Genomic DNA, 11,633 nt, shown 5'->3' with positions numbered 1-11,633 from the left:
TTTTTTTTTCTGAATGAGATAATATCAACCAAAACTAAAAAGTGAGCCCTTACTGATAAGCCGAGAGTTTATCTGCCTACCTTTAATTGTGGCAACACCTGGCTGAGGAAGGAATTGGAAACCTAGAGAGTCTAAGTAACTCACCCAGGGACAGACACACAGTACAGGATGTCACCAGGGCTTTGAATAAGGGGAGTCTGACCCCAGGAGCACACTCCCAGACACTGCTGTATCCCGCCTTCCTCGGGAGGAGCCTATAGAGTAGGGGTTCCCAACTCCCAGGCGTGTACCAGTCCCTGGCCTGTTAGGAACCAGGTCTCACAGCAGGAGGTGAGTGGTGGGCTAGTGAGCGAGCTAAACTTCATCTATCTCTGCAGCCGCTCCCCAGCGCTCGCATCAACACCTCGGCTCCACCTCAGATCATCAGGCATTAGATTCTCATAGGAGCACCTGTCCCTGGTGCCGTGAAGGTTAGGGACCGCTGCCATAGAGGCTCCAGTAGAAGGAATCGTTACTGTTATATTTATGTTGCTGAGTCCGAAGCTTTCCTAGGCTCATCTGTCTCCTCGTCATTCGTCATTTGCAGTTAGAGGGTTCTTGGTATTTGTACCTTCAGTGTGGCCAAAAACACTTTGCACCACTGACCTGTTATCTTGTTGTCACTGGCGTGATCCTTTGGGGTGGCCGTGGGGGCTGGTTTGCTTTGCTTTCATTCTGGGCTGCTGGCATCAGCAGGAGAATTTGAATTTAGCTAAAACCTCCCTAACGGAGGCTTTCCCGCTGTTGAGTTACAGCATCCAGTTTGAGAGCATGAGGCTCACGGAGCTTGGTGCAGTCACCCCCTGCCATCTCTCCGCAGTCCCTGTGGCAGTTCCTGGCAGGGGCAGTGTCCTCCCCTGCATGCATTTGGGACAAAGCAGTTTTCCCTGATTGTGTCGAAGCCTGGATAGCAGCCGCCTGGCTCTGCCTCCCCTCTGCTCTCTTGCAAGGTGCTGAGCACACAGTGGGTGCTCTGTAGTGGGGTGGCCCTCAGCTCTGCCCTGCCCCCCACTTTTCTTTATGAACTTTCGGACACCGTGTATGGTATATGGAACTACAAGGCACTGTGGCTGAGGGTGGAGATGGGACCCAGCCTCAACTGGTCTCCTGCAGCCTGCAAAGGGATTGGCCTTTTACTAGAAAATGAAGGATATTTGCTGGTAATGAGCCCCCACAGCATTGGCTCTGCCCGGAACAGGTGAAGCTGGCTTTCATCTCTGCCCGGTGCCACCCTCACCTCGCCATTGCCCACCCTGCATTTCTTCAGGCTAGGGCCCCAGCTGGGCCCCCTGCCTTAGTCTGCTCATCCCCCCCACTCCCCAGAAAAATCCATCCTGCACACTGAGCTGAGAGGCCTTTCTGAAACAGCCTCTGCCTCAAACTCGTTGGGGGTTGCCCCCTACTGCCCTCAGGAAGATATGTCTCCCAGAATGCTTTGTGGGAGGCCTGTGCACCCTTCCGGGACATCCTGGCAACTCTGGACTGACCCGGCGACAGCGGCTCCCTCCCAGCACATTCGCTCCTGTTAGTTCCTGCTCCTCTGTGCCAACTGCCTCCTTCTATTCCAGCCCAGCCCAAGTTCAAATGTGGGCCTTCTCACAGCTTAACTGTCTCTTTGTGCCTCTGCCTCCCTGCTGGGACTGGTCTTTGTGCTTTCCTTCTGCTCTGGAAAGGTCCCAGGTAGGTGGGGGCCAGGTGGTGAGTGAGCGAGTGAATGAAATGCCACAGAGCCAGCCACTTATCTAAACCCGGCTGGGAGCAGTTTGGAAATCAAAAGCCTTTGGGCTCCAGCTTTTGTATTTATTCCTCGAGTCCCCCAGGCCCTTACTCAGAGCCTGCTTACTCTGACTTTGCATGCAGCGATAACATACTGGGCGATCTGGTTTCCTGGCCTGCAGCAAATGAGAGGAAGAAAGGAAGGAAGGGGGAGCAGATGATTTGACAGCTGGGGACCCACACAAAGGACAGGAAATCAGAAACTCAGAGAATGGGCAGCCAGGGAGGTTTGGAGGAGGAGTCCTGAGGCTCAGTTAGGGACACTGACCAGGAGAAGTGGGAGGGCCCTAGGAAAGGCCACCTGCTTTGGGGGATAGTCTGGCACAGCACCCTTTTCCTACTTGGAAGAGCCTGGGCACCGCGGGGTGTCTCATAGAAATGCAGGTTCTGATTCAGCAGGTCAGGCATTTATGACCGTCGTGGGTGACCACGAGGTTGCTGGTCCAGGGACCACAGTTTGAGTAGCTAGCCCCTGTCCGTTCGAAAAGGCAGTGCACGATTTCCATGCAAGGCCTTTCTGGGAAAAAAAAAAAAAAAAAAAAGCAGGGGTGTTCGATGTCCTGGTGGCCTCTGAGGCATAGGTGATCCCCCCCAACACTAAGGCATTTTCTGGGGCACTGCCATTCTCCTCAGAATCCCCCCCTCTGAGGAATCCCTGGGGAGTTTCCGATGGCTGAGCCTCAGGCAGACAAAGGCCGCCCGGCCTCTTTCTTCCTTTATGGCAGGGTTATTCTGGGGCTTTCTTGGTGAAAACCAAGAAAACCCAGGGGGCTCTGCACAGTGGAAGCCAAGAGAGCAAGTGATTCATGGAAAGTGGAGGGGCCCTGGGTGGACACTGCAAACCGGCCTGCCACTCTGCTAGAGGGTCTCTGGTGGGGTGAGGGTTAGGCGTCACCTGGGCCCCTGTGCCCAGGCAGGGGGCTTTCCCAGCTCTTGGCACACACAGCTGTGGGCCCTGAGTTTGGAGAGCTCAGCCTGTCCTGCCTCACCCACCCCACTGCACCATCCACCGATGGCCCCAGGCAGGAGCAGAGCCTTTCGCGTGAGCCTGTGGAAGCAGACCTGACCCTCTCACTTAGGACGGGCCGGGCTCTGGGTCCCTCAGGAAGGGCTCATGGAGGTTCAGCAAAAGGGGCCACGGCAGCCTGTGGACCTGTGTTCCCCGCAGAACGCTCAGGCGGTGGAAGCTGTTTGAGGCCCAGTTGGGTGTGGGCAGGTCTTCAGAGCAGAAGTCCTGGAAGCTGTCTGCTTGCTCTTTAGGGTTGCAGACAGGCCCTGCTTTTAGAAACAGCTCCCTCTCGTCAACTGCTTACCAGGTTCAGGGGCCAGGGCACCCAATTATCTCCTCTTGGCCCCCCTCCCACCCCGCAAGGCATAGCTGGCTCTCTTGCACTCAGTCTGCAAGTGAGATGGAGGGCTGGGCTTGAACCCCGTCTGTGTCTGTGGGGTCCCCAGTGCCGATGGGACTGGAGCCTCGCCCTAACAGATCCTGGAGAGTATAGAGATGACAAGGACTGAGGAAATGTTAAAGCAAAGCATGGAGAAAGGTCACCAATCCAGAGGAGGGCTAGAGGGAAGCCCAGGAGACACGAGGAAGGGTTTGGGGTCTGGGACTGCGGGTTGCCTTTAATAAGAAAAACCTGAGTTAAAACTTAGATTTTTAAAAAAACTGGTATAAGGAGCCAGGATGTTGGTGTAGGGGAGGAGGGAGCCGAGGGCTTAAGGAAACTTCAATAAGCCTGCAAGCATTTGAAAGATGTAAACAGTGGGGAGGAAAAGAAAATATTTTGACGGTTTGAAATAGGGGGAGGGGAAATGCAGGTTTAGGCCAGGCTTGTAGGGAGACAGAGCCCCAGACAGGTTTGGAGCTGGGACCCTGTGGGGCTTCACTCGGCCAGGGCCACCCTACCTCCCCAGGTCCCCTCCTTCATGGTTCCCCTGGGGCTGGGGAAAGCCATCTGTCTCCAGGAAGAAGTCCCTGGCTGATGGCCCTGCCAGCTGAGCCATGTCGGTGGGTGTGACCTGGGCAGGCCATTCTAAGGGCCGTTCCCTTTTCTCAGGGCTGGATTCCATATTGCCAGGAAGGTGACAGCATTTTCATGGAGGGGGGGAGGGGGACAGAAAGCAAAGAGTTTTGAAGAAGGAAGAAAACATATCCAGCTGCATTTGCCTGTCCCACAGGCCCGAAAGTCTGGCGTAGGATCTCCGGTTTACAGGCAGCCTCGTCTAAAGGGGCTTCCACACTGCAGTTGCTTGAGGCTCTGGGCAGGTTCAAGAAGATGATTTTACCCCCTGGGCCAGTCTCAGGCACCTCCAGCTTCCTGCAGCCACAGCCGCTGTGGGATGTGGTGATGACATTGGAAGTCCTACAACCTTCAGGAGAAAGGCCTTTAGCTTTCCAATAGCTGACTTCCCAGGAAACTTCTCTCTGCTTTAGCCTTGGCTCGCCCGCCTCTGCTGATTGCCTTGGCTAGCCTGCCTCTGGGCAGCCTTGGCGTTCTGTAAAGACTGACCTCATATCAGATCTTCCTTCCCCAGCACCGACCTCTGCTTGGGCATCAGGATGGGAGTCCTCCCGGTTAACCTTGCTGGGCCTCGTGACCTTGGGCTCGCTGGCCTCGATGGGCCTTATTTCTTCCCCCGCCAGACAGTACTACGCCCCTCAGAGGAGTGTTGAGTGGTTAAATAATGAAATTATTTGAAGGGCTTGGCTGTTGAGATTTTCCCCAAATGTTTGTAAGGTGGCAACATCAGTATTCTCCTGGCCAAAAATTAATGCCTTTGCACATTTGGGCGGTCCAAAGCACCATGCTTTTAGACCAAAATCTCAATCTCCCCACCATTCGAGACTCAGCAACGTGGCTCCTATCTGTTCTGCCAAAGGCTCCAATATAAATTTAAGAGGTACAAATCTCAGTTACAACAGTGGGCACTCTGCCCCCAGGGCCCCCACTGGCTTGAGAGGCACACAGTATAGACTCAGTTAATTACTGTCGTGCCTTCCCCATGGCCATGTGCAGCCGGGCGCCCGCTGGGAAGTCCCGGGTTACTTTTGATCTACGGGAACTGGCTTGGCTGCCTACTTCATTTTTCACCATCTGTCAGCACTTCACAGCCCTTGAGTTAAATGAGGTGATTTGCTAAGTGCCTGGCACTTAGTAAGCTCTCAATAAAACAATGCACGCAGGCGGCTGTTATTAATTCTTCATAGGACTTGTAAAGATGAAAAGGATTCGCATGGGAGACAATGCGTTGTGAACGGCAAAGCAGATCGGTTTTAGTTCTCAGGCACTTCGAATCTCGTGTGCACAGCACGGACATGCAGTCTCCGATGCTTTGAGCAAAGCAGGTCAAACAGATGGAAAGGATGCCGCTGGGGACCTGGGATGTTTCCCTGCCTCTCTCGTAAACGCAGGCCCTGAAGGAGGGGACTGTGGACGAACCCTCCTAGACGGTCTGAGTTATAAATCCCAGCTCCACAGGAAGGGTGAGGATGGTCACGATATAGTCCTGCCAGGACTTACGTAGATGGCACCTGCCCAATGCTTCCAGCGGGAACAAAGGAAAGCAGCCTTTACTGAGTCCCCGGGAGTGAGGGCGGTGGCTGTGGCTCATGACCCCTTTCTTCTCTGCCCTTCTTGGCCTTTGAGATGCCCCGTCTTCATCTACACACTGTCTTTATTCCTGTGCCAAGCCTGCGGCTCCCGGCAGGACACCCAGCTCTGGCCCCTTCCTCTCCTGAGATCTGCCCACTGGGCCGGTGAGCTTCCGCTTCCAGGCAGAAAAAAGTGATCCAACCAAATTTTCCTGCCCATTGAAAGAAATTGCAATTCCTTTAACTCATTGCCCGGAGGCTCTTTCTGACATTCTGGTCCTTTTTCCTTAGGCCTGGAGAATGTTTTCTAAATCTTTTAGACTCCTCTCATTTAGAACTCCAGAAAAGAAATGCAAGGGTATCGTCCCCGACCCCTCCCACGCATGGCCTCCTGTCCACAGCCCCTTCGTGCCTCGGAGGCTGTGCCAGCTCTGGCTCGGGTGTGCGGGAGCCTGAGTGAGGACAGCTCCGGCCTCGTTTGCCCATCTTCTCCAGTCTCCATCCGCGCCCCGGGTCCTCGCCTCCTCCCGGGCCCGCCTCTCTCTTTCCACCTGAGCTTTGCGGCTGCGCTCTTCCTGCCTTCACTTCTCCGTCCTTTGTCCTCTGCGTCCGACCCTAACGACCTCTGCCCCGAATGACCGTCATCGTGAATGCCCCGTCCTTCATCGCCTCAACCTTCCCGGCAGACTTTGTTGGAACGTGTGCGGAGGGCTGAGCGGAGCGGTGGGCGGACGACCTTGTGTTGAGTCTGGGCGTGGGGTCGGCTGTCATGGTCGCTGGGCTGGGCTCCCTGCTGACGTGGAGCTGCCCGGAGAGGCGTTTCCGGAGTGGTGTCCTTGGAACTCCTGGTGCTCAGGCACACCTCCCGTCAGTGGAAATTCCCCGCCACCCGGGACGGTGGGATCAGATGAGTCTGTGTGCTGTTTCCCTCAGACACGTGACCCCATGGAAGGCTCTGGAAAGTCCCACACGGGAGAAGCCTGTTTACTTTGACTCGGACTCCCTATAAGGAGACTGTCGCCCTGGCCAGGTGGGAGAGCTCCCCTTACCTCAGGTCTCCTTCTAGTCACTGTTTTTGCCAGAAAGTTCTTCCCTGTGTTGGCTACACAGACAGAGCCCAGCGCTTGGCTGTCCTTTGGGGATGTTCCCGGGACATTTAAATGCATAATCTGAAGACAGCTCTCTGCTTCCTGGGGCCAATAGTAATCCAGGTACCTCCCACGCTCATCCTCGCTCTGGGTCTTAAAGTCCATTCACCACCTGAGGTGTCCCCACTGACCAGGCCTGTGTCCCCTGACGTGTGGGGCGAGCTGCAGTAGAGCAGACTATCATGGGACGGGGAGGACAGCTGTCCCCCGCATCCGGGAGTCAGAACTTTCTGTTCATGTCACGGTTCCACCTGCTGTGGGTCTGGCAGCCCCTAGGCTCACCGGAGTGCCGCAGACCTCCGCCTTGGTCACGCGTGCCGCCCCTCTCCTTCCCTCAACACCAGGGCTGGGAAAGTCGGTTTGGGGGACTCGGTTTCAGGACCTCGCCATTTTTTTTTTTTCCCCAATTGTGGTAAGATGTATAGAACACAAACTTAACTATTACAAGCATTTTTAAGTGTGCAGTTCGGTGGCATCGTGTACATTCATATCATCGTGCGACCATCACCGCCGCCCGTCTCCATAACTCTTTTCCTCCTGTAAAACTGAAGCTGGGAATGAAGACAATTAAATAATAAGTCCCCCCACCCCACCCCACCGTTCCACTTTCTGCTCCTGTGGATTTGACTGTTCTAGGTCCCCCACATAAGTAGAATTGTACAGTATCTACTCGCGTTGTAGCACGTGTCAGAACTTCCTTCCTTTTTCGGGCTGAATAGTACTCCACGGTGTATACATTTCGTTTACCCATTTATTTGTCAGTGGACATTTGTGGGGTGTGCACCTTTGGCTATTGTGAATAATGCTGCTGTGAACATGGTGCACCAATATCAGTTCGAGCCCCTATTTTCAGTTATTCAAAGTATTATTTTACCTGTCTTTTCCCTGAGGATCCTCAGAGTCGCCAGCAGACATCCAGGGGTCTCGTCTGCAGCCTTTAGCACCTGGCAGTGGGATTCTTCCAGGCACGGAGGCAGCGCCCAGTGCTGCTTGAGTTAGAAAGTGCCATGCAGAGGGTGGTGGTGTCAGTCGAGCACCAGGGGAGGAGGGACAGCGGGTGCTGTTGGAGGTCAGAGGAGGAAGGGGGCAGCTCCCCGAGCTCTGGGGTACAGAAAAGCCACCAAAGAGTGAGGGGCGGGTGGGCGGTTCATTCTGGGTAGGAGGGATGGCATGAGTCAGCCACTGCGGTTGGAACAGTGTGCATCGGGGAGTGTGGCCTCATCTGCAGCCCAACCACGTGGGCCTCAAAATACCACCGGCCCACAGACTTAGATTTCTGGTTGCCTACGGGCTGCATTTCTTGGTGGGTGGCGGTGTGGTCCCCAGCAACAGTGGGCTTTTGTTGTTAGGTCAGGAGGAAGCGGGGTGGAGGGCGGTGTTATAGATAATGGGAAAAAAAATGGATTTGTTTGCTTACTTAATTTTTTAAAGTTGTAAAAGACACATAAAACTTACCGTCTTAACTATTACGTGTACGTTCACACTCTGGTGTGACCGTCACCACCATCCGCCTCCAGAACCTTTTCTCATCCCAAACTGGAGCTCTAGCCCGTTAAATAGTAACCTCCCATCCCCCTGTTACCTCGCGGTCCCTGGTACCCCGTGCTACTTTCTGTCCGAATTCTAGATGCTTCTTATCAGTGGACTTTTGCAGTATTTGTCCTTTTGTGTCTGGCTCATCAACCCTAGCATAATGTTGTCAAGGTTCACCCATGTTAGCATGTATTGAAACTTGGTTCTTTTCTATTGCGAGTAATAGTCTATTCTATAAACATGCCACATCCCGTCGTATGTATATACCGCATTTTGTTTATTCCTTCATCCATCAATGGACCCTTGGGTTGTTTCCAGTTTTCGGTCGTTATGGACAGATTTGTTTTTTAAAGCAAGATGTTCATGCCTGAGCAGCAAGGGGTCTCTGGGTAGCAGAAAATAAGATGCACTTGAGGGAGGGAGACCAGGGAGTCCGAGAAAACCCGGGAACAGCCCAAATGTGTAGAGAAGCGGGGGTGGACCGGTCAGGATGGAAGAAGGCTGTAGACGATCTGACTGGGCTGACCCAGGCATTCGGGAGTAGAGGCCAGGGCTGAGATCCCCCCGCATGGCAAGGCTGGCTCTGTTTCCCAGCAGGATGATAGGGTGCCTGGAGGGCCAGCCAGCAGAGGTGCTGGTTCTGGGGTTGAAACTCAGCCGAGAGAGCAGGGCTGGGACCCCTCTAGGCTGTCACTCACACACATGTGACCGTTCGGGCCTGGAGACTAGATGAATGAGCCAGAGGACAAAGCATCGGGGCCAGGCCTGGTTCACAGCGTCGTGCGAGGGCGGGAAGCAGAGACGTGAGGCCGGAGGATGAGGGGGAGTCGGTGGACACGAGGGTGGAGAGACCCAAGGCAGGGCTCCCGGAATCGCTGCCACGCTCCATGCGAATGGAGTAGGTGCTCGTGGCGCGTTTCTACAGCTCCTTTGTGGTCTAGCTTCAGGAGGCTCAGTCGATAATTATTGACCAAAACTGGGAGAAATAAAGGTAAACAGGCATGTCTTTTCATCCTCAAGAAACTATGACTTAGTTAAGGAGGCACAGCATGAAAACAGACTCGCAGTGCAAGGTCAACCTGCAGTCGGACTGTGCCGAGCCCACGGGTGTTTTGAGGAGAGGAGGGTCCCCTCCGGTGAGGAGGGTCCCCTCCGGTGTGGTGATCCGGGCGGGAGCTGCAAAACACGAGGCATTTGAGAAGTTTTTCAATCAATCACGCCGAAATAATCACACAGAGAGATTACTGAGAGAATAACATGTGTCCTTCCGTCCTGGCCATGGTCATCCGTGATCGGTGCCCTGCCTTTGACTCCGCAGATATGACGCCGGACGGGACGGCTTCATCGACCTCATGGAGCTGAAGCTGATGATGGAGAAGCTGGGGGCCCCGCAGACCCACCTGGGCCTGAAGAGCATGATCAAGGAGGTGGACGAGGACTTCGATGGCAAGCTCAGCTTCCGCGAGGTACCTGCGACCTGCCACCCGGGCCTGGAGGGGGCGTGGCCCTGAGGGGACCTCGAATTCATAGTGCCCTGGAGGACGCATGGCTTGACGCCTCTCTGGAGGGCTGTTTAGATACGTAACCTACAGTTCCGCTTTTAAATATAATTCAAGAAGCTAGTGAACCTCATTGCTGGCTGGAAAAAATGCTCAGAACGATTGAACGTCAGCGTGGGTAGAATAGCCTCGTTTGGGTAAAATGGCATCCATATTGCCAGCTCTGGAGGGTGCTCATCTAAATATTCACAGTGCATATTCGTGGGTGCAAAGTTGTGGTGGCTTTGTAATTTTATACTTTTTAATACATTAAAACTTTTAGTATTTATAATGAGCGTTTTAAAATAGTAAGAAAAGCAGCTAAACAAAGGGTCTTACTTTGTGCCCAGGGTCACCCCCACACCCAAATAGTCAAAGAATGGGCTTTTTGGCCTTTGAACCCCTAAAACAGCAGGCAAAATTTTGTTGGAAGAGTACATGTAGATTCGCTGGCTGATCCCCTGTGGGGGACAGCCTTGGTGATCAGGCCGTTCCTATTTGGGGGGCGAAAGCCATTAGGTTTCTTCCACGCTAAGGACCTATTCCCCCAAGGAGAGAATGCCACGGCTTGTGCGTGTGAGTTGTATCACAGGGCCTGTAGGTGTGTCGGTGTGGCCCGGCATTAGAATGTTTGGTGGCAACATCTGGGCTGAAGGCCGGCAGCGTTAGCCTGGCTGCTGCAGTCTGTTCTCAGCGGTGTCTCAGCTGAGCCGGGACTAGAGAGGGCTGTCTTCGCTTCCTGGTGTTGACCCTTGGTTATTCCAGAAACAGGGCAGCGCCGGCGTCCTGGTTTCTGGTGGCGAGACTTTGGCCGAGTACCGGTCTCCTGTCCAGGCTAGATAGGGCCTGGGATGCTCTCCCTGAAGCCTCTGTCACTGACTGGCGGCTACGAGTCACCTGCTCTCCCTGAAGCCTCTGTCACTGACTGGCGGCTATGAGTCCCTCAGCTGCGATGACGCTGGTCTTGTCCCTCACTGCCCACATATCATCTCCAGTCCTGATCTAGTAGATGCAAAGATGGAGGGACACGGGAAACCTGTGCTGGGCGTGACCCTCAGGGTCATCGAGCTCAGCCTTTTTACTTCAGAGCTAGGAGCTGGAGTGCCGGCGAGGTCAGCGTTTCCCTGACGTCAGGCCCGAGCTCAGGGCTGGGCCTGGATCGCGGCCGCCTCGCTCGCCTTCCCCGCTGCCCTTCTGGCTCCTTCATATTTGGTTCCTTCATGTCATCGTGCGTCATGCCGGGCACTGACTCTTTCTAACCCAGGTGACCCCGGGGTGTAGAGGGTAAAGCTTTTGCCTTGATGAAGCTTCGGAGGCCGTGCTGGGGAAAGAGCTTCTGTGACAAAGTGGTGATCTCTGGGGAACAGAAGTCGAGAGCGTGTCAGGAGGTCTGTGCGGCTCAGTCATCAACTGAGCCGAGACACAGTCCCTCACCCGCGTTTTCCCCCGGGGCTCTGCACAGAGCCGCGTAGCTTCAGCGCCGTGTTCCACCTTCTGAGCCTCAATTTTTCTGTCTTAAAATGAGGGTGTGAATAGCTTTCCCTCAGGACCGTTGCGAGAACTAAGTACTCTTTCTCCACCTGTATCAGTTAGGACTCTTGGTCGTAAGGGACAGAGAATGCCACCCAACGTAAATGAGAAAGAAATAGCTATTGGCCCATGTACCTGCGACATGAAGAAGGAGAAGTGTGCTTCGGACACAAATCATCCATATCTCGATGGTGCTTTCTTCTGTGTCCGCCTCACCTTCTCCTCCTACATAGGGTGTTGTCCCCAGGGCCTGCAAGATGGCTGACAGCAGCACCACATTACAGTGCCTCGGTTTATCGACCCTCGTGGATAGAGAGCTTCTTTATCTCTGAGTTTGTACCAGTCCCAGAGGAAGGCCTCTGACCGGCCCTACTGGGGACACACGCCCTCCTCCTGGGCCCGTCGTTGAGGTCAGGGTACCGTGACTGTACGCCCAGGTCACGCGCCCCAGGACGCCGCGGCGCGTGGCGGGGC

At 54.4% G+C, this 11,633-nt stretch overlaps 1 protein-coding gene across 1 annotated transcript in view; it reads left to right on the top strand.

The window, feature by feature from the left end:
* The window catches only part of EFHD1 (EF-hand domain family member D1), a 37,154-nt gene that overhangs the window by 11,445 nt on the left and 14,076 nt on the right, over positions 1-11,633 (top strand). The window contains exon 2 of the mRNA XM_006906760.3: positions 9,410-9,557. Coding sequence (XP_006906822.2) covers positions 9,410-9,557 — 148 coding nt within the window. The remainder of the gene's footprint in view (positions 1-9,409; positions 9,558-11,633) is intronic.

This window comes from Pteropus alecto, unplaced genomic scaffold (genome assembly GCF_000325575.1).
Source record: "Pteropus alecto unplaced genomic scaffold, ASM32557v1 scaffold110, whole genome shotgun sequence".
Classification (NCBI taxonomy): domain Eukaryota; kingdom Metazoa; phylum Chordata; class Mammalia; order Chiroptera; family Pteropodidae; genus Pteropus; species Pteropus alecto.
The sequence above is the reverse complement of the archived record's forward strand: the minus strand, read 5'-3'. Positions and strand labels throughout refer to the sequence as shown.